Genomic DNA, 23,966 nt, shown 5'->3' on the forward strand with positions numbered 1-23,966 from the left:
TTTAATTGATTTAGTCGTATAATATTTTTAAACAACTTTTTCTATTTTTCAAATTATTGATTTTTTTTAATAGACTTATTGACTCTTCTATGGCTGCTCACAAGTGATTGTCACAATGATTGGCACAATTATTGCATAAATTAAATTATTAGATATGCAATACAAATGAAAATAATATACTTTAAAATATCAAATATATTTAATTTAATATCAAAATTTAAATAAAATATAAATGCTTTTAAAATGCCTTTAAATTAAAAAATTATTTAAAACATAATTAGTAATTTATAAAATTTAATCTCCAAATATACGAGCTCAATTATCAAGTATTTTAAAATAGCAAGCCCCTTATTTTTTCTTCAATGGATTGAAATGGGAGGCCATTCAAAAGAAGAAGAATTATATTGTAGCTGTATTTTATTATATTTATTATTTGAGTTTTACATACATTATTATTAGATTAATGAAATTAAAATGAGTCTAATTAAATATTTTGGCCCAGTCAATTATATACTTGCATCTCTTGGATAGCCTGTTTGGTAATTGGTGTGCAAGATGCTATTAATTTTTTTTATATTATTTGAGAGTTTTAATCCTTCTAAACTTTTATTACGGGCAATTTTTTTACTGCTTTTTAAAAAAAAATTATAACATAAATATTATTTAAAAGCAACAAATAAATAATAGCCAAAGGTTATCCCAAACAAAATCTAAGTTCCGTTCTTCCAAATATCTAAGAGTTATTTTTATTTTTTTTTTCCTATTTTTGTGTATTAACTTTGTAGCAGAGCTTTGAAAGGACTTCTAAGTATTCAATTTGGGTATTTTTCTTCCATTGTAAAAAATGCTCATAAATAGGATTAATTATTCTGCGCAGACGTCGAACGCTGTTGAGACCAACCAAAATGTACCACGCTACCCATTTGCTCGACACCGCGGCTGAGCACTACTCGGTACCGTTGACATGACGTATTATGATTGGCCTCCGAATGTAGAGCCGCATCCGGCCTTCGCACAGAATAATATCTCCATAAATGACTGCCATTACCTTAGTTCTACTCTAACTAAATAATAATAAAAAGCTCTATAACACCATTAATTTATGAAGAGAAACAACAAGAAAACATATATATATATATATATATATATATATATTGAAAATTAAGAGTCAAAACTCAATTACTTCAAATCAAGATGAATGCTTACATTATAGCGAAAAAAGAAGCTAGCCAAGTCCATATATTTTCCAATACTAGCTAAAAAAAACAGGAAAAAAAAAAGAATAAAAAAAAGGAAAGCTTTTACAGCCACAAAATCAAAGTGTAGTGTGCAGCCATGAATAGTGGTGATGGAAAACATCATAAGCCTACCAAAATCCAATAGGAATCCAAAAACCGCCAAGCCTAAGAGGCCCCATCATAAGAGGCCACACCAATAAACAAAATCACTTAATGAGTAAAGCAGCCCAGAAAACAAACACTAGAAAACGCAGCGATGCATCAGCCATAGAATCAACTAGGCAAAAGGTGCCAAAAAGGCAACCAAAGAACCGTTATGGAACAAAAGAGTCCAGCAAATCAAAAGGAAAGAACGAGGCAGGCAACATAGTCAAAGCGGCGAGAAATTATTCTATGGAGGTCACACACAGTTCAATGTTCGAAGACGAATCAGGTGCAACCACATCAGCTGTATTGAGCCACGGTACCAAACGGTACTGAGCGAAAGGGTGACGTAGCTCATTCTGATTGGTCTCTGGATGACGTTCATTGTCCACACAAAATAATTAATACAAAGCAACAGCTCTAAATACCTCACATGTTTTTCTTTTGTAAAACTGCAGTAGGAAAGCTGTTATAAAGAATAACTTCCTAATAATTTTTTTTTAAGCAACAAAAAAAATAGTGACTGAAAAATAAAATAATAAGAAAATGATCCCAAACAAAACCTTGATCTATATTTTGATTGCAGTGCGAAATAGAAGCAGTAACACAACAGATCAATCAAAGAGCATGTCAGCAAGAATAAGCTTCATAATCATTACATTTAGTTTAAAATGATAACGATACATCAAATCTTATACTAAATTTAGAACAAAATAAATTTAATCAAATTTGACTGAGAATACCACAACTGAAGACCAAAATGTTTCTAGCAACTCAAAAAAGCTTGTCCAGGCCAACTTCATTTCTATTATAAATAATTCAGCTGTGAAAATACAAGGATTCTCCATTCTCGAAACAACCCAATGTACAGTCCTTTCATTATTAAATCAATGGAGTCTTACTACCATTTACTGTACACCCAAAAACATAAAAATAAAAAACTTCGAAGCTGACCTTTCGGATTTTTAAATGTTATGTGATAAGGTAAACAAATTGAGAAACAACGGTAAAATGAAACCCCATAAACCTCAAGAAAGTTAAGAAAAAAGGGAGAAAAAAAATAAAAATAACATACCTAGTTCCCAACACTAAGATTCTCATAGAAGAGGATGTAGCCATGGTCTGTGTTGCTAGAATATTCCTGTGCTGAACCAAAGAATGTTTGAACATGGGATTCATCCATCATCTCTACATTCTCATCATCAAAAAACAGCCAATGATTGTGGCTCTTAACAAGGCTAATATAGTGACCATGGTTGGGCCCACTTCCGACATGAACAACAACAGCAAAGAGAGAATACTCAGAATCAGCATTCTCTACAGTGTTGCTGAGTTTCAGCTCGAGGGGGAAGACTACTCGGTAAGAGAGCTTTTTGTACCTCCCAAGTTGTTCTATATACTTGAAACGCTTGAGATGAATAACGAGGACGTTTGGAGGCTTCTTTATCTTCATTCTTTTCTGAGCTTCTTGCAAGCTAAACCATTAAAATATATATATACTGGTTAGACAAGCTGACCAGTAATTGATCAATATCAAGGAGCTTACAAAACTAGCTGGAAGCACAAGCTTAAGACTTCGTTTGGGACAGCTTTCTAGTATAAAAATTTTAATTTTTAAACTAGAAAGATGTTTTAAGAAGCAATAAAAAAACGTCCTAAACGAAACCTAAGTATTCATTTTGGACCACCTTTTGACTTATTTTATGGTAGGAACAACAGCCATGCTGTGGAAGAAACTTTTCACACCCTTTTAAAATTATCTAAAAAATGTTGTTTTGAGAAAGCATAATTAAAATTATGGTTTAAAAAATAGATTTTAATAACACATAAGCAGGCCCAAACAAAAACTAATTTAAGTCAGTTAAAACATTTGAATGCCATCATATTAATTTTTTACCCTTTATCTCAACAGGGTGGGTGAACCAAGCCGTTTTCTCTAAATTTGGGGTAGCATGGCTCCTCTATATTATCATCAAAGACCAAGAAAAACCTAATTAATCTGTTTTAAAAAAAGAGAATTGTTGCAAAACTAACCTGCAGCATTTGTCACAGAAAAACTTGTCCTCAGCATTCAATGTCTCTGTAGAGCTGAAGTTTTTGAGACAGCTTGTGATGGAACTATTTTGCTCTATGTCAAGACTTAAATCTAAAAAAGTCTCGTCTCTAGCAGTGACAGTTTCACACCTTAGACATCTTGTCTCGTTAGTCAATATGCCCTGTGAATAACAGCACAGTATATTTATAAAGTAGATAAAACTATCCTAAAACCCAAGAGAAGAAGAAAGAGTATCACAAAAAAATAATGGAGTGAATTACAATCTGATAAGTTTATTTACCTGAAAACTTTTGTGGACCCAGGTAAGGAGAGGTTCTTTCTTTGCTCCATTCTCTTGTAGATGAACTGGCCCATTTACATTTTGTTCTGCTTGTGATGAGGTTCCAGGAGAATCATTGATATCATTTCCCTCCTTCTCCAAAATGTCAACAAGCTCGTTAAGCAAGAAATTCAAAAATTCATGAGCATCCTGGACAGAAAAAGATAAATCTTGTTCACTCATGATCTCTCAGATGAGTACAGGATTAAAATGGACCAAGCATCAAACTAATAGTTTCTGACAGTGGAGTTCTAGTAAAATGGAATTTATTGTCATCCATCATAGCTTAGCATAATATATGTGGCACATACCAATATATGCGGAAACCTCACAAAAGCGACAAGAAAATTTCATCAAAAAGGTCCAAAGGATCGCCCAATCCAATAAGTAATACAAGAATGATGATCTGAACTCTGACGTAACAGTTAAATTATAATGGGATGCCTTTGGATTTGGCTAGATTGGCAGAATCCATAAAGGCTTAATTTCTTCACAAATGTGTGACTATGTTGTTGAACAACTACTAGACCTGGTAGTAAAATTCAATTAGCGTACTCTATCCACCTGCTGCTTGCAAATGAATGAAGATTAATTTATAAGAATAAGAAAACGGCATCATCTCTTAGAAGTTTCTCCTGCTTGACTAGTTCCACATATATGCTAAAATTATTTGTCAAGCAACCAACTAAATAAGTAGAATGTAGTAGAAAGTGGCAGGGTGACAGCAGTGATGGCTCACAAGGTTATTCCTAGAAAAAGAATGCATCGTTCAAAAAAAAAATGCAAATACATTAAAAATTTGCAGTCTGCATATCTCTTTCACATTCAGTTTAAGGAACTTTTATTACATCCAGTGAACGTACGCTCCTCTAAGTTCAGTTTTAGATCAAAACAGCGTTTTTTAAAAAACTCGGTACAACTCGGTACTCGGTATTGCGCTTTTTTTGCCTAGATCCGAACGTAGAGGAGCGTACGTTCACTGGATAAAATAAAAGTTCAAGTTTAAGATATTTCTAATAGAAAGTGGATCATTAGTTTAATCAGTTGATTCAGCTCAAGATAACTTTGATGCAAAAAATAATATGATTTTAACATCTCGAAGTCACATGCTATCAACATCCTAAAACAATATTTATACGAAAGAAGCATAAAAAAATCTATTCAGAAAAATAACCTGGTGCATATAGCTGCGGAAAAGTTCATTTTGTTTTTTAACTCTCTGCACAAAACGCTTAGGGGCAATTACACCAGTCTTCTTTTTTGATGAGTTGATCTGTACAAAGAAGAACACAAGTATTAATCACAGGTGAAATGTTTATCCACTTCACATATAATCGAACTTTCTAATAAAACTACCTAATGTCAACTTCACAGTACTTGCTAGCGCTCTTAGCAAAATCCCCCGAGTAAATCCTAAGCACTAGTGATAAATCATCAGCTAAGAGGACAAATTTAGCAAGTCAACTAAAAATATAGGTATAGGTTAATAGAACATTTCAGCGATTTCAGCTACAGGGAAGCTTTTTGCTGTAATGGAAGAACTAAGAGGGGAAGCCTATCCATTGCTTCCCATGAAGAGAAGTAAAAGGTGCTGTAATTTAGTACATATCAGATAATCCGGAACAAAGAATTTTACAAGGTTGTGAAAATTAGATCGGACAATAAACTGGAGGAAAGAGAGGTTCACGGTTCGACCGATCAAACCAGGGTACAAATGAAGAGTATAATTCATTTAACATAATTAATTAAAATAAAAAATTATTTACATCATAAACAATTTATTTAAAAAATCTATTTTAAAATATATAGCATATGTTGCAAACTTAAAAAGTAAGAACTTTAATTTTTTTAGTTCCACATCATTTGGGAAACAATCTCTTGGTAATGCTTTTGCTTTATATTGTCTTATGAGTTAGGATGGAGTAATATCTCATATAAAGTAATGAAGCCTTGTGAAATGCTTAGTTGGAATTTTGTAATTTAAAATTAAATTACAACTATTACTTAATATTTAAAAATAATTTATAGAATTATTCAAATAATTCAAAAATTGAACTGGCCGGTTCAAGAGAACCGTGACTGATTCAGCGGTTTGCCTGTTCCCGACGATTTTGGGCGATTCAATGCAGAAAAGGTTTTTAGGATGAACTGGACCGACCTTAAAACTGGTTCACGATTGAACCGGTTGGACCGACCGGTCCGGTCCGATTTTTAAAACCCTGGAATTTTATGTCAAAAGGAGTATTTGCAAACCATATAGCAAAAACCACATGTTATGTATTTGAAACTATCAAACAGGACAATGTGGTACCATATCAAATTAGACAAAATATAACATGCATTTATTTGCTAGTGTTATGGGAAAATTATTTTTTTAACTTTTTTTTTAAACAATCTTTTCATGCATGCATGTATAGTACACATGTTTCCATTTACAAATTCGCACACAAAATATAATTGAATGGGAATGCGCATAATTATACATAAGTATGTATGATATATGAATTTAAAAATTTACTATAGACACTAATAATTGAATGTATTTACATAGATGCATTGTTGGGAAGTATAATCGCACAACAAAACAAAAATGAAAAATTAAGGTGCACCGAAAAAAAAAAAAAAAAAGAACACAGGGATTTAACGTGAAAAAACCCGAAATCGGGAAAAAAATCACAAAGACACCACACTAAGAAATCCACTATAAAAATAGAAAGAAATTGAACAGATCTCTTTCTCACACTCTCTCTTCACTTCACACACATCAATCTACTCAAAACAGATAAGAGACGCACTTAAAAATATCCAAAGGACGCAACTCTTTCAGTAAAATAAGAAGAAGATAAAAGAAAAAATTGTTGAGCCTGATTTGCAGCGCTGCAACGCTCCACTCTCTTTATCAAGCCTAACTTGCAGTGCCGCAACGCTAATGTTAGAATGCCACAGCACTCCACTATCTATCTCCAGCTTGAGCCTGAAGACCTACAGTACTCCATCATACAATGTCACATTGTTGTACGACAATACTGACAAACTTTTTTTTTGCAGCTTTACCCCCCAAACCCCTGAACAGGGGGCGCGTTGCCACCTTGCAACCCCCTAACGAGCTCCTCATCAAGCTCAACTGATAGAATTGAAGCCTGAGTCAACAATACAACCCGATTGATCGACACAATCATATTTGACATAAAACTAACAATCTCCCACTTGAAAACTAATTGCGATCAAATCTTCTCCTAATCTGTAGCACCAATCATAATACTTGTAGTGTGACTCACCTTTGCCCCTTAGCCTTCATGATGACCAGCTGAAGCTACAAATAGCTTTATATTTCATTTTAATGTAACCATTAAAGTATAAAGAAAATCAGTGCAAAATTTCTCAACTTGCTATAATGGTAGGCAACAAAAAATCTTGTTGAACAGAAATTTACATTTTTAAAACATAACCAAATTACCAAAGATTGTGCATAATATTATTTTAAGACTTTAATTATACTACGACATTATTTTTTTAGTCAAAATTATTTTCTATCCAATAAAAACCGCATATATTTCAAAACTCTAGGTGTAAAATTCTCAAAAAATATTCAAAATATTTAGAATCTCACTCTCTATAACATACAAAAAATTACGCGATGAAGGTTTTACTAGTGCAAATTTATCCTCGTTTTTTTGTGACAAAAATATAAATTTAATTAAAAATTTCAAAAAATCTTTGTTTTTTTTTTTAAATTAGATAGACATAATGTGATCTACCTCGATCCGAACAACTTATATAACTAGGTTGACGACAAATAACAGACAAAAGCGGCTCAAATCCTCTTCTTTTCTTTCCAAAATCTCTCTCCCTCTATCTGTTGCTCAGCTACAAAAGAAATGAAATATAACGGAATTGTTGAATTTGATATTTTAAGTGTAAAAAGAGGGTCAGTGCTCCAAAGCATTTCAAGAGTCAGCGCGAAGGCACTCCTTCAAAAATTAACAGCTTTGAATTAATTTCCAAATTTCAGAACTCATAGCGATGGAGCGACACTTGTTATAACTCAAAAAATTTTGAAAAATACATTTTTACCTACAACAACCAATAAATTTAAATCATAAACCGCCTTCGCCATAACATATCTATTATGATATTTTAGTGTCATTAATTTTTTCATAATTTTTTAGCACTGATGAAGTTTCTTAAGAAATTGACATCTTACCATTGAAGTGGGAATTTGGGAAATTTATGTGTCAATTTTGCAAATCGATTTCATCAAAAATTTTAAATAAAATAAATTATTTTATAGATATTTTTCTATATTTTTTTGAATCCCTAAAAAAAATTCAATGAATTTTATATTACAAATTTATTATAATATTATTATAATGTTATTATTATTTTATATTAAAAAAATCTAAAACCATTACAAAGTTTATTAAATGGCATTTGATTTTTCATGAACATAGAATCGTTTGGGAGAAATGAAAAAAGAGGAGAGAGAAGGAAGAATGCTTAGTTTTGATAGTCGTAGAGTGATTTTTGTCCGTCGGCACAATTGAGAAATTTGCTCGTCTCGAGGTAGGTTACGTTTTGCCTATTTCAGTTTTCAATAATTTGATGTTTTTTATTTTTTTTATAAAATTTGAATTTTCGTTACCGAAAATGAAGATAACTTTGTTTTGATATAACTTTTACCGCGTAACTTTTTATATGTTATAGAGAGTGAGATTATGAACATTTTGAATATATTTTGAAAACTTTTTGCTAGTTGATTTTGAAAAAACAATAATTTTTGTCTACTCAAAAATTTATTTTGACATATAAAAAAAATATTACTATACAATTAAAGCTTTAAAATAATATTTTACACAATCTCTTGATAATTTTATTATATTTTGAAATACTGAATATTTGCTCAATAATATTTTTGTTGTCTACCATTAGGGCATTTTGACAATTTTTGAATTCAGTCCAATTATATTTTAATTAATGATATGCAATGAATAATATGAAAAAATATGACGTGATGTATTCTAATGTGATGTGATGCCTCGCCATTGGGCGACTGAGGTGGGATTCTGTTACTGAAGTGTTGTGATGCCGGTTCAAGCGGACAACCAAGTTGGGATTCTATTACCGAAGTGTTGTGATGCTGGCGCCGGTGGGCGACTGAGGTGAGATTCTGTTACTGAACTGTTGCGATGCCGGTGCTAGTGGGAGACCGAGGTAGGATTTTGTTATGTCGATGTTAATGGGTGCCAAGGTGGTATTTTGGTAATGAAGATGTATGAAAATTTGGGCTTAAGAATTATTTTGATAATCATTATGAAGTGTTTGTTTATAATTTATTTAATTTTAGTATTTCTTTAATTGTATGCAATTTCAATATATGATTCCAATTCTTTTGATTTTAGTTAATGAATTTTGTTTTAGGCTGCGATAGTCTACTGAGCCGTGTTAGCTCATCCTTGCTTTTGCATTTATTTTCCGGCCCGGGAAAGGGTAAGGAGCGAGCTGAGTAGTTTGAATAGCAGGCTCCACTATGTGTTGTAGGTATGTTTCGATTAATTTTGATTTTTATAGGTTTGACTTTTATTTTGTTCTCTCTGTTGCCAATAAGGGTGTCAAAATTTGACCCAACCCATACCCGACTAGGAAAATTCCGGGTTCGGGTCAACTCACTTGTCATACGGATTGGGTTTGAGATTCTGACTCATTTACAAAACTGGGTCGGTTTTTGGTTGACCCGGAAACCCTAAATCAACACGTGTTGACCCAGAAATCCTAAATTAACTCGTGTTGACCCGCCATTACAAACCTGGCAACTCGAAATCGATATACTTGGTTTGTTGGGTTCGACTTCGCCTCGTGTGACCTCGTCCAAAGTCTGTTCGCTTAGATCGTCACTTAGGCGGTGCGTAGTAGGAGTTCGACTTCGCCACTTCGCGTGACCGCGTGGCGAATGGTTTGCGTCTGACGTTAGCTTGCTCAGCGCAGCGGCTTAGGCGCCAGGCCGTTAGGCGCGCTCAGCCTGCGCATAGCCCCACTTTCGTTCGCTCGGGCCATTAGGCTTGCTCAGTGACTCACTGGCTTAGGCGATCACGTCGCCGATTGCGTCTGCCATCCGGAGTCTCCGGACCCGCTTGCTAGTCACTTCTCAACCATTTGCAGGTCGGATCTGGGTTGAGATTTTTGACCATTTTGCAAAATTGGGTCTGGTTCGAGTTAGGTCAAACAACAACTGGTCGATGTCAGGTTCGACCCGAACCTAACCTGTGACCCGATTTTAACACTCCTAGTTGCCAAGAACTATTGTAGATAGCCTTCAGATTATATATTTTTGGATGATATATAGAAAATTACGTTGGGATTCAATAGACTTTCACTTTATTTTGTATTCAATAGTGGCTCTATATAGCATATAAATTGGAAGTTTTACTTCAGTAATTCTCCAATCAGATCTTGGGGTCAATCTTGCCACAATCTGACACTGTATGAGTTATATGAAATCAGGTCATATCGAGTTGGGTTATGACAAGCTTGCCACTATTCCAGCGTCGGGGCGCTCCAGGGAAACAATTTTCAAATCTCACAAGCAAGCATTTAGACTCCTGGAATTCACTTCAGATCACCCTTTTCATGCATACAGATCATTCTCAAGCATATGCAAAATATTTCAAACATCAAAATTCAATAGATTAACTAACTTCTAATCGGGTTAGACTGATTTGAACAGTACTTTGATCCCGGGATATCACAATTAATCTCCCTTGTTATATCGTCTTTTTCTATGTTGCACGTATATATAGGTTTGAGTGTAGAACACCTTTTGATGAGTGTTGTAGCATAGAATTGTGGTTGCAATATTGTATCAACTTGTGATTTTATTATAGCAGCTTCCTTGCAGTTCAAAATTTATTACCATTAATCAAGCATGCTAGCATATGGTTTTATCTGTTGTTGTCGTTCCTTATACTTGGCTTTTATGTTTTGTTTCAATTTCTACGGGTTGCACGACATCCACTGAGATATTCTGTTGGGCTTTCACAAGAAAGGTTGTATGCCTAAGAATTTACCTTCAAATTGACCAGAACAAAAGTTGGTTAATTTTATGCAAACTATCTCTACTAATCTAGGAAAGATGAGTGTATACATCGATAGTCCGAGCATGCAATTAAATTTTATTTTCCAAAAGTCCCACTATATCTAAGGTGTTGCACGCCACTAGGAAGAGGTGGGCGCCCTTATTAAAGTGACACCATCCAATACCTCCAACCAAATCAGGGAGAAGCAACCATCGGTTGGCACTTTCCAACTAATGTCATCTTTTATTAAGCATTTATATGCTCTATACCTTGTATTTAGGCCTTAGCAAGTATGAGTTATATCAATACTTTTTAATATTGCTCATCTAGCGAAAATAATAGGTGTTCCTGGATCCTGTACATTTTAGTACGATTCATTGATAGTTTGTTCCTGGGTTTTGAACCATTTATTAATTGTGATACCTATATTTAGAGTAATGTGTAAGGAACACATTTTACTTCTTTTTGCCTGTACTTTTCTTGCATCCAATTTAGTAGATACCCAATATTTCAATAATTTCAAATGACATCATTATCTATCAGGAATTATCTTGTGTTGAATACAAAGACTGCTAGAAATACAGCAAGTTCAACTATACCTAGAGTCAGGCTACCAGAAAACACAAACAAGGACTGATAATGCTATGTAAGATGCATGGAGTAAATTTGAGAACATGAATTCTAAAACGAATGCAGTAACACAGAATGGGAGTAGCAGCTACTGAAGATAAAATATGCCAGCAATTTCAAGCATGGTTGTTGTTTGAGTGAAGCAGATTTAAATAAGCAGCATATAAAAGGATTTAAAAATGAACACGAAATGCAACTCTAAACAAGAATAAAGGAAAATATATTATAAAGTTTGTCGGGGTGATAAAGGTCCTTGGATTTGTGTTGTTGAAATAAGGATGAAGAGAAACCATGCAAGAAACACACATAACAAGGATGCACATTGTGACGCTGAACTCATAAACACTCCACATTACAGTGTAACTGTATATGACAATTGAATGAAACAACAAAGAAAATATACTTATGGATTGAAGAAGATAACCCAAGAACCCGTCTTGGCACACATCTACGTGTATGTGTCTGTGAGAGAGAGAGAGAGGAAAGCAGGGGACTTTTTGCAGTTACCTGATCAAAATTTTTTAGCAGACTTCTAGAAGCATTTGGAGATAGATAGAGAAGAAAAAGGAAACCTGCTGGGATCAAATTTCTGTGTGCGCATGTGTGTGAGAGAGAGAGAGACGTAGGGAGTTGAAATTCTGCATTTACCTGATTGAAAAGATCTGCCAGACATGTAAGCAGATTTTCATCAACTTCTGCAACATTTTTGTTATTTGAATAATACTCCAGTAATTGTTCTCTGAAAGGGATGCAAAAATAAAGTGCCTGCACAATTTCATGATTAAAGAGGTTTAGTAACGCAATACGATCCTAAATAAAGAATTCATTAAGGCTTAGAAACAGAAATACATGCATGTAAAAATAATTATGAATGTTTTAAAAGATAGAGAATTTTTACTTGTCGTGAGGTGGGGTATAATCAGCAAGGCACGAGGTAAGCCCCATAAATTTTATATTTTTAATCTTTCATAAATTGAAAAAATATGATCATAAAATCAAATATAAGAAAAATATTAAAATAAATTCCAAAACATTCCATGGGCCAACATCATCAAGTTTTCCACCAAAAGTACGTCACATTATTCTAAACGGTAGTTTGGTTGTAAGTGTTTAGAAATATAATGAATTCAAAATATAATGTAAAGTAAAATCATGCATCTGAAATATTTTTTTTGTGTTTGGTTGCTTGTAAAAGAAATTTAAGAGTAACTTTTTTTTTTGATGTGTTTGATAAGTTACAAAGTAAAACCAATATTTGAAATATGGCAACCACGAGAGCCAATGGTTGGCGGTGCCAGGCAACGGCAGATGAAGTTTCGCATATGCGTTATATTTGAAATTCTCCCAAATTAAGAAAATTTTCAAATACATTGAAAATTAACTATGTGGGGAGTTCCAAAAACAAAAACAAAAACAAAATCACTCTAAATTTGCTTTCTTTCTAATCAAACACCTAAAAATTCGAATCTCCTAAATTTGATTTACTCCACCCTAAGACTTCCATCAAAACATCCCCTAAGGAACTCTTAATTGGGAAAAAGGGAAGCCATTTAACACAGAAAATCACAAAATATTGTCTCATAAAAAATGATAGCTAACTTATGCTTAAAAGTACTATTCCTGCAACTACTTATAATAATTAAATAAAAGCAAATGTTCTACTTAATATTTATTTTATCTATACTACTCCTATGATAGAAATTAGTAGACGTCTGTCAACCATCCACTCCTATCCTAAAGTCCAGCAATAATCAAAAGGCTAGCCAAAGTTTTGTAGAGCTGCTTAAAAAAATCTGAAAGGAAGAAAGGTTGTTTTCTAGAAATTGAGGAGAAGCTACAATAAGTGGAGAAGACTTTGCTATTAAAGAAGATGAAGAAATCAGTGCCTCACCAACCTAAGCATATACAAAGAAAGGACATTACTATAAAGTCAAATCAATCCAGCTGACACACCCAAGTATGAGTGCGGACAATTATAGGAACAAATAGGAGCAAAGAGGAGAGTCCTAGTCCAAGAGCCTCATGATGGTGGAATTCTAACTAAGATGAATGATACAAGAAGCTTTTAAAAACTCAAATCACTAAAAGAATGCTACATCATCAAGCATAAATCTCAACAAAAGAAGACTAAGACAGGGAATGCAATTGATAAAAAATGGGGGCTTAAATGCAAAAGAGCAAATTAAAAATTTCAAACCGAGGGGGAGGCCAAACAAGAGATGCATGGTCCAAGTCCAACTTAAGGAATCAATGAGATACCTAGCACTCCACATAATCCTCCCCTTTTTTCTTATGTTTGGCCACTCCTTAAGAGAGAATTCTAAGGAATATTCTATTATTTTCTTTAAATAATTCCTATCAATTATCAAAATAATTTGTGATAAGCATTTAGATAAGGATTTATTTTATTAAATAGTTCATATTACATGATTCAAATCTATTTTACAAGTACTTTGAGACTTTTACATATTTTATAGATTGCTTTTTTTCGAGTCAAGCTTATCATTTAAAGGACTATAAATAGCCTTGTGAACATACTATTTCGGTCAATCTATGACGCAAATTTAATTCCTTTGCCTCATCCAGCTATCCCGTCTCTCCCTTTCTCTCCCTACAATTGAGTCTCTATCTTGCTCTCTCTCTTTCCTTAAAAAATTGAGCTACACCCTCTTTCCCATCTTCAAAATCCAAAACTACAACGGGAAGCAAGCAAAAATCAAAGGAGTTTGAAGAAAGGAAGCAAGGAGGAGGAAGATTCATATAAAGAGAGGAAAATACCAAAGATGAAGGCCATTAAAAGAGAGGGAAATAACAAAGATGAAGGCCATTAAAAACTCCATGATTGGCAGTCTTCAACTCTCTCAATTTAACGCACTAGTGTATTAGATTTTAAGACTATTTCGGGCGACCTATATTACTTTCATCGATTAAAAACAAGTTTGATTTCATCAATCATAAATAATTCTTTCAGCATTTAGGTTCCTTAGTGATGTTGGAATTAGATGATTTTGGGCTCATTCGATTCACCTCATCGAAATGCTTGATTTGACTATAAATATTCAAGGTTTTGCATTTACATGGTCATCAAATTAATGTCACAAAATTTTCTAATATGCTCCAAGTGATTGATATGGGCTCATTTATGCTTTAGATTATAGCACTTTTAGTGTCGTTGGGTTTTTCTCATCAAGAAGTTCAATTTGACAATAATTTTTTGAAATTGGAGTTCAGAGGGGCTTGAATTTTTCCAAGTGTTTCCAATTCAAATATTCACTGAGATTTGTGCATAATCAAGTCAACTTTTGATGATATACCAAACATGAAAGGAATTAATTAACATGTATGAATTGAGTGGAGACTTATTTGAAAATAATGAGGGCTGGCAAGTAGTGAAAATAGAGAAAATTAGTTGGAGATAATCAATGCTAAATTTGATTCCCACCGCAAAATTCTATTCATTATCCTACATAACTTATCACTTTTTAATGAGGAAATCTAGGAAGGATTTAGCTATTTTAAGATATGGTTCCTATCTTATAATTTCTTTTAAGCTTGAATAGATTGGTTGTTGATACTTTGATCTCTATAATTGATTTCAAGTTTTCAATTTCAAATTGAATGAAATCATAATTCTTACTTTCAAAATATTCTCTTTTGCTACAAATACTGACTGGCTTCCCTTTCCCTCTCTCTACTTATGTCATCCAACCATTGTAAAAGCTGTCTCCAACCAGTACTGAAGCAGAAATTCAATTTGCTCTAATCGGAGCTCCTCCAACGCCTCTAGCAAGTGTCAGCCTTCACCTCCTACAATCAAGGAGTCCATCCAGTACTATCACATTCACTAAAAATATTTGTAACACATACAATTGTTGTCCACTCCTCTAAATTAATATTAACATCGAATTAATTCTATGTTTAGTTTAAAAAAATAGAAATAAGCTCATTATCCTTCAAGGTATTCCATAGAAATTATAATCTCTTGTCCTATAAATTTTCTTCCAGTTCTACAAGCCTTCTTCACCCAAATTCTACATCATATTTTAGTATTAAAGAGTAGTTCCAAGTTCCGACCTCTAGGAAAAGTTTTTCAGGGTTAAGGACTAGGAAGGATCAACTTGATGATTCTATGGAACCTGAGAACTACAACAAGGAGAAGAAACTATAGATAATTGAAGATCTTTTCAATATAAAAAAATATATATCCAAGCAAATGGTTGATCAGTGTTGTAATGAAGGAACAAATGATCACAATGATGATTGTCTTTGAAACTCTTGTTGATATAGTACAACCATTATCTATTCCACCAACTGCTCAAATAAAAGGAGAGAAATTTAATAACAGACAACAACTTACAAAAGCGAGAATCCATCACCAAAGAGAGAAGCTGATAATGATACATAAAGAAGAGAAGACAAAGATATTTACTTGAAGTTAGAGGCAAAATTGGCGTTACCTTACTATGACTGAATCGTCAAACCTGAGGTAATAAACAACTGACTTGAGCTTCTATGAACATATTTCATGTTTAGTACTAAGTCTCTAGAAAATTCACATAATCAGCACAAATCTCAAGGCAATATTTAAATTTGAAACTTTTGAAATTAAATTCAAGATTGTCTGAACTCCAATTTCAACAAACTTATAATTGAACTGAATGTATAGACGAGACAAAGCAATAGACATTACAACCGATCCAAACCCACTTCAAATGAGCTCAAATCAAGCAAGCGAAACATATTTTAAAACTTCAGAACATTAATTGAATGACCAAATGATCTCCAATTCTGTCATGCAATAGCGACTCAACGAGATGAATTAAATGAGTTTAAAATCATTTGATTATGATATCATTAAGACATTCAGGTGTTTTATAAATAACCTATAATCAAGGAGATCAATGTAAATCATATGACAGAGACTTTTAAATTCTCACAAAATGTACCAAAATGTCTCTCTCAAAAAGCCTATAAAATGTGTTCCATTCTCTACAGGAGATGAGGTTCGAGAGCTGAGAGAGCTAAAGAATTCTCGCATTTTTTGATAATCACCACCGACAACTATCATCAGCAATCATCGTCACCATCTCTAGAGTTTCATCATCCGACTTATTGTTGTTTGACTATTGATATCTAAACCTATTGTTGGGGTTATTCTCAATTGTGTATAGTCTCAACTCCTTCAATTGTGCAAAAGAGAGGATTCTTGTATCTTCCATCATTTAGTGGATTCATTCAACTGCTTGCGATTTGTCCCCTTCTTGGGTTTTCTGCATAAAAAAATCTATGGTCTCGCACAGTTGTTATCTATTTTGACTAGATAGTCTAGATGTTTACGAAGCAAAGATAATAAATACACATTCTACCACCGCAAATTTTCTAGCACTTAATAAGTACGTTTGAAGTTATCCTCACATGATTTAATATGGTAGAATTCATAATAAAAAAACTATGATTTGTCAAACTTAACATGGCCAGAGTTTAAGAGAATTTTAAAAGCTCAATTCTATTCCATTAGACACAAAAAAGTGCATATAATAACAAATTTGAAGTGGGATAACATGCAAAATGTAAATGAATACATGATAAATTTAGAAATTTTTATTGAATGAAAAGTTTGTATTCATTAAATATGAGGTAGGGTTTCATAAAAGCCTTTGCACAAGCAATGTATTTAAGCAAACTATTACAACTGCCAAATTTTGTAGACTATATTCAAGATAGTAACAACAACGATAACAACAACAAGCATTTATCCTACTACGTGGGGTCAGCTACATGAATAATTTTTTCCATTGTGTCCTATTAATAGTCAAATCCGCATTTAAATCTAATAAAAAATATCATTTCTATTATTTTCTGCCCAACTCTTTTGAGGTCTACCTCTATTTTTTTAACATATGTTGAATCTAATATGCCTACTCTCCTAATAAGGTCATCGAAAGGTTGATGTTTTATGTGACCAAACAATCTAAGCTGAATCTCTCTAATCTTATCTGACACTAACACTGGCGTATATTTTTCATATTTAAAAGAAGAATATTTATTAATCAAAAAAAAAATCAAAGTAAGAAAATGGCATTTCAAATCATTAGATGCACCATGGAGAATATCCTTCACTCCAAGCTGCAGCATCCTCCGAAAAAAAACGCATCCTAACAACCAAGTACCTCTTTAAAAATTCAAATTCAATTCATGCAACTTTCCATCAAACCTAGTTTTATAATGGATAAAACATATATCAAACTATAACTGCTGAAGAAATGCTTAAATTTTATCTAGATTACATAAAAAAGGAAGAAGAAACTTCCCTTAGGTCGACTGCATCCATATCACAGTGCATTAGTAGAAAACAGCACCAAGATAGAAAGGAGAAATAATTGAACAGAACAAAGGCACTATACGACCATAAAATGGACTGCAACTTTCAATCATCAGCATCAAATCACTCACAATCTTCATATTATCATAAAAAGGGAAAACCAACATCTAAAGATAAGCTACTCTAAATCATTTGTCTATATTCAGAAATAAATCAATCCAAATAAATAGTCCAAATTATAAGAGAAACTTGGACAAAAGGATCGCGAATCTCAAACTATTTCGATCACATATTTAACCAAGTCAAATCAAACTTCTGGAAACGAGGACAAGACCTGCAAGACACTATTGCAGTAACAAGTATTGCCGAAATTCTCGAGTCCAAAGTATCTCTCGCCTTCGGGGAACTGGTCTCCGAGTGCCTTCTCGAGTTTGGAGGCCGTGGCTCCCATAACCATCCACCTCTTCCACGCCACCCTCGCAGTCCTTTCGTATACCGCCGCCCGGCGAAGAGCAAAAGCGAAGACGACGGCAAAACCCTACCTCTAGCTGCGCGCCCACCTGATCAGCTCGGACGGAGAAGACAAGACCACCGAGAAAATCTCTTCCGTTTACAATGGCTGTTAGGGCCGCAAATGAGACCTGGGGACTGGGGTCCCAGGCAGGCCGGTCCGCCACGTTATATTGCTTTCCGGGTTCTAATGTTTGTCAAATTTCACTAAAACTCCTCATCCTAAAACTTCTCCACAAATATTACGGTAAAGGCATCTTTTGTTAAAAAAAATATTGGGATCATGATCAAATATAAAATTTTCATATAAATTTCAAATTTGAACATGCTTAAGAGATTATAATGATTGATATATCATCAAAAAAATTATTTTGATCAGTCACAAATCTTGATGCAAAAATTAAGTAGGAAGCTTCAAAAATTAAATTCGAGACCATCTGAACTCCGATTTCAGTAAATTACAGTCGAACTAAACGTCTCGAAAATATGTCATTTGGAAGGTTCAAACCAAATTCAACTCAATCCGAGCCCAAACTAGTCCAAATCAATGACCCGAAGCACATTTGGAAGGTTCAATCAATATTTTGATTACCAAACAATTTTAAAATATGGCATGCTTATAATCGAATCGAACGACTCGACGAGACGAATCCAATGAGCTCAAAATCTTTAAATTCTGATATCATTAGAGCCTTCAAATGCCTGATAAACAATCCATGATCAAGGGATTCAACATTGGCCGTACATTCAAACCACTGCTGAAGTTCCGACCAAACTTTGAAGAAGATAATGAAGAAAGCCCTCTCGCCACTAGACTCTTCATTAACCACTGCCGAAGTTTCGACCAAACTTTGAAGTGAAGCCAGAATTTTACCCGACGTTCAAGTGACGCTGGAATTCTGCCCAATTTCCAAGTGAACCTGGAATTCCGCCCGATCTCCAAATGATACTGGAATTATGTCCGACCTCCAAGTGACTCCGGAGTTCTGCCCGACCACCCAATGTCGCCGGATCTTCGATCCTTGTTTGTAACTACATTTAAACCCAAGAGTTGATTATTCTAATATGATTGTCCTAAATTTTAGAGATGACTTAGTCATTTGTACTCCAATTAAACACTTGTGAAATCTTTTCAGTTGGGTAATGCCCCGTGATTTTTCCCCTTTTCTTAGTTTTCCACGTAAAAATCCATGTGTTTTTTATGTCCGACCTCCAAGTGATTCTGAAGTTCTGCCCGACCACCCAACGTCACCGGATCTCCGATCCTTGTTTGTAACTACATTTAAACCCAAGAGTTGATTATTCTAATATGATTGTCCTAAATTTTAGAGATGACTTAGTCATTTGTACTCCAATTAAACACTTGTGAAATCTTTTCAGTTGGGTAATGCCCCGTGATTTTTCCCCTTTTCTTAGTTTTCCACGTAAAAATCCATGTGTTTTATTTTTCTTCTGTTTGTGTGATGGATATCCATACAACGCTGAGATAAAAAATTCTAACTCTATCGCCGCGTATATTCTAGCCCGCAACAATGATAGTTTTATGATGCATTATAAAGATTAAGGTTTTATTTGGGATGATTTTTTAATTACTTTATAAAGTAATTTTTTAGTTGTTGCGAGCTAAAATATAAGCAGCGACAGAGTTGGAATTTTCATCTCAGCATTCTACGGATATCCAGCACACAAACAAGGAATTCATAAACACATGTTTTTTTTTTTTTTTGCATAAAAAATCTTATAAAATATGATAAACCATAGGGCCACAATCAATTGAAATGATTTCACTATTGTTTGAATATATTATAAATGACTTATCTATCCTATTGAGGATGATCATATTACAACAATCATCCGTCGGGTTGAAATTTAGTGACGAACAAAAATCGGTCGAAATCCAGCAACGTTTGGTGGTCGAGCGGAAGTCTAATGTCAGTTGGTGATTGGGCCGATGTTCGGCATCAATCGATGGTCGGGCAGAAGTCTGGCATCAGTTGGTGGTCGGGCGGAAGTCCTGCGTCGGTAGGTGACCGAGTCGATGAGGTGTTTGGTGGCAAGAAAACTCTAGTTTCTCTTTCTTCCTTCTCTTCCATGCTTGAGTCCCCTTCCAAGAGAAATGAGCACTCTATTTATAGTTTTATGAGAGAGACACGACTAGTAAATATGTGGGAGATTAAGATTAAGTTGGAAGTGATTTGAATGGATGGCTGATATTTGATCCCCTTGACCCTGGACTGTTTACTAGTTATTTGAATGTCTTAATGATATCTGAATTCGACGATATTGTGCTCATTGAATTCGTATCGTCGAGGTGCTCAATTCTATTATAAACATGCTATGTTTGAAAATCGTTTGTCCATCCAATTTATGGTTTGAACTTTTCAAATGCACTTAGGATCTTTGATTTGCATCCATTTGGGCTCGGTTTGAGTCAAATTTAGTGTCGTTGGGTTCGTATATTTGAGACGTTCAGTTCAACTGTCAAGTTGTTGAAATCAGAGTTTCGATGATCCCATATTTAATTTCAGAAGTTTTCAACTTTATTTTGCCTCAAGATTCGTGTTCGTTCAAGATAATTTTTGGTGATATATCATTAGTATAAATATTTTTAGTTTAAAAAAATTTTGTACTAAAAAACTGTTTTAGAAAATAGTAAGAGAGCCGCTCCAAACCAAACCTAAGATTTCAGCTTTCTTATAGCTTTTTAAAGCTGTTTTTTAAATACAAAATTTTTATACTAAAAAGCCGTTTTAGAAAGTAGTAATAAAGGCGTCCCAAATAAAACCTAAATAAATTTTAAAAAATATTTAAAATGACCATCTCACCCTCGTGCAGGCATGGTGGTCGTGCTGTCGTGCATGAGTCCACTCCATGGATGCGGCCCGTTGAACAGACTGTTAATTTAAAGTTTTACAAGTCTCGTGGGCCACATCAACCATTTTTCTCATTTGAGTGCTCTCAAGCAAACAAATAAATGGAGAGGCATCACAATGTTGCGAGCATGGCTAAATTTCTGGCGGTGTTAAGTGAACACAGCATAATTTTCGGCAAGCTGTGTTTCCTCGGTAGTGATGTAAATAAGGGGAGTCGAGTATCTGCTTAATTAAGTTGAATTTCTTTAGTTTTTATTGAGTTCGAGCTCGACTAGAACTCGTTTACTAAGCTCGATCTCTACTCGTTAAAAAATTTGGAGGCTCCGACTTGTTTAAAAAGCTTGAGTTTGACTTGATTTTTTAGCCTGATTTCTTAGTTCTAAATTAAATTTTATTTTAGAATTAATTTATATTAAATACATTATTTAATATAAATACAAATTAATTTTTATATATATTTTAAGTTAATTGAACAGCTCAATGAGCTCTTGAGCCAAGCCAGACTGAGCTCGAGTATAGGCTTGAGCTCAAACTTGTGTTGGATAAGTTTGACTCGTGAGTTCGTTAACAAGTCGAGCTTAAACCAACTCAACTCACTTACACCCATATTAGCTAGTAATACCAACACATAATCCACTAATTTTTTACAATTTTTGTAGGGAGATCCCACTAGTGTTACCATCGAAACTTAATCCGGCGTAATTTTACTTTTTTGTGTGTTTTTTGAGGGATTGTAATTCTTCTTGAAATTATATCGCTCATCAATGGTCAAAATTTTCAATCATCATTGATACGTCCACCAAAAATTATCTTGATCGGGCACGTTCTCGATGCAAAATAAAGTTGGAAACTTCAGAAATTAAAATTGGGACCATATGAACTCCGCTTTCAGCAAACTTATAGTCGAACTGAGCGTCTCAATAATATGAACCCAACGACACCAAATCCAACCCAATCCAAGCCCAAACTGGTCCAAATCAAGGGTTAAAATCTCTGTTGGAAGGTTCAAATCACAATTTGAATTATCAAACGGTTTCCAAACATAACATGCTTATAATCGAATCGAGTAGCTCGACGAGACGAATCCAACGAGCCCAAGATCACCAAAATCCGACGTCACTAAGACATTCAAATGTTCATCAAACGGTCCTTGATTAAGGGATTCAACATCAGCCATCCATCTAATCAATCATCATTTACCCTTGATCTCTCACCTATTTACAGGTCATGTCACTCCATAAACCTATAAATAGACTCATCATTTCTCTTGAAAGAGGACAAAACAAGAAGAGAAGGAAGAAGCTCCTCCTCGACTACCGCCTAAGTTCCACCAGACCACCGCCTGACGTCGTTGCTCCGCTGGACCACCACTTAACGCCCTCACCCTTGCTGGACCACCGCATGAGGCCCTCACCTCCGTCGGACCACCGCCGCGAATACTTCAAGACGCAACAATTATATTCCATTGTTCTCAAAAGTTGATTGAATATAGACTTTTATATCCAGAATAGCTTTTGATTGGGTCATTTTGAAATAAATATAATTCAAGATGAAACTAAATAATATTTATTTATTTGACGCAGATTAAGAGATTGTACTCAAATAATAAGGTTAGCACAACGAGGTTGCATGACATAATCATGCAATGACAATCATATGACTACATACGAGGGATGATAGATCTTATGCTCATTAGATTCAAAGATTGTTTGATTTTTTAATTAATATCTCAAAGTTTTGATTATATTTTAAATACTTGATTTTAGCTTATTTGATTCAAATCAGTTCACTTCTGATATCACTAAGTTCCTTTCTTGAAAACGTTTGGTTCGATTGATTTTGAATTTAAGTTAAAATTTCTTTAATTAAAACATCAATATTTGATTGGATAAATTTTCTAAACCCAAACCAAAAACTATCTTATACATTGAGATAAATAAAATAAAATAAAATAAAATAAAATATATTTATGTAATTTTGTTTGGTTGAATAAATGGGTGAGGGATAAAGGTATTAGGGGTCAAAATATGGAACTTTTATTTGGTCCGGTCACAGGATATAGCTCTACGTTCGGCCGCCAATAGAATCGCGCCACGCGTTCTCACTATTTATCGCGCAGCCCGACAACCCGACCCAGAACAGGCCCAGGATGGCTCGGTATTTCTTGATTTTGCTAGGTATTGGTCGATTTTGTTCGGCAATAATCAATACCTAGCAAATACCGAGCAAATACCGAGAAATACCGAGTTGTACCGAGTTTTTCTAGAAAAACTCGGTACAACTCGGTATAGAAAAATTCGGTAAGAAAAAAACTTGGTACAACTCGGTATTTCTTGGTATTACTCGGTATTTGTATTTCTCGTTATTGTCAAGCAATACCTAGCAATACCGAGCAAATACCGAGTAATACCCCGCATTACGCGAACATAGCATTCCCAGGTTCTGGTCCGGGTCAAGTCGTCAGGCCGCGCAGTAAAGAGTAAGAGCATGTGCCGACATGCTATTGGCGGCCGAACGTAGCTCTACGCCCGGTCAGAGGACGTAATAATTGTTCCAAAATATGACCCGACCCAAAACATAACGCAAATATGACTCATAAAATTTCAGATTCGTATCAACCCATTTAGCATAGGAATGAAATTCGGGTTCTAGATTTCAACCCTATTAAAAAATTGGATCGGGCCAAACGTTTTCTTAATCATGTGATATTTATAATATAATAACAATAAATAATTTAATTTGATACTATCTATCGTGCTTAGATAATATATTCATCATTGTACAAGAAGATTGGCTACTCTTCT

General features: G+C 34.2%; 1 protein-coding gene across 1 annotated transcript; it reads right to left on the bottom strand.

Annotated features, from left to right (window-relative positions):
- Positions 1-2,145: 2,145 nt before the first annotated feature.
- On the bottom strand, positions 2,146-18,459 carry LOC110100306 (ubiquitin carboxyl-terminal hydrolase 3-like). The gene is made up of 6 exons (XM_020827753.2): positions 18,114-18,459; positions 12,106-12,222; positions 4,932-5,030; positions 3,719-3,907; positions 3,417-3,598; positions 2,146-2,857 (listed from the first exon to the last, which is right to left on the bottom strand). The coding sequence occupies exons 1-6, from the start codon at positions 18,234-18,236 to the stop codon at positions 2,458-2,460; spliced, it is 1,110 nt and encodes a 369-aa protein (XP_020683412.1). The 5' UTR covers positions 18,237-18,459; the 3' UTR covers positions 2,146-2,457.
- Between the last annotated feature and the right edge of the window lie 5,507 nt (positions 18,460-23,966).

The sequence above is a fragment of the Dendrobium catenatum genome, unplaced genomic scaffold, assembly GCF_001605985.2.
Source record: "Dendrobium catenatum unplaced genomic scaffold, ASM160598v2 fragScaff_scaffold_188, whole genome shotgun sequence".
In the NCBI taxonomy this organism is placed as follows: domain Eukaryota; kingdom Viridiplantae; phylum Streptophyta; class Magnoliopsida; order Asparagales; family Orchidaceae; genus Dendrobium; species Dendrobium catenatum.

Excerpts from the sequence above, each read along its gene's own strand:
- LOC110100306 (XM_020827753.2), bottom strand. The coding sequence starts at position 18,236 with ATGGTTATGGGAGCCACGGCCTCCAAACTCGAGAAGGCACTCGGAGAC. Across the intron at positions 3,908-4,931 it reads TCCGCAGCTATATGCACCAG|GATGCTCATGAATTTTTGAA; the intron begins GTTATTTTTCTG and ends TTTTCTGTCCAG. Across the intron at positions 3,599-3,718 it reads GGGTCCACAAAAGTTTTCAG|GGCATATTGACTAACGAGAC; the intron begins GTAAATAAACTT and ends TGTTATTCACAG.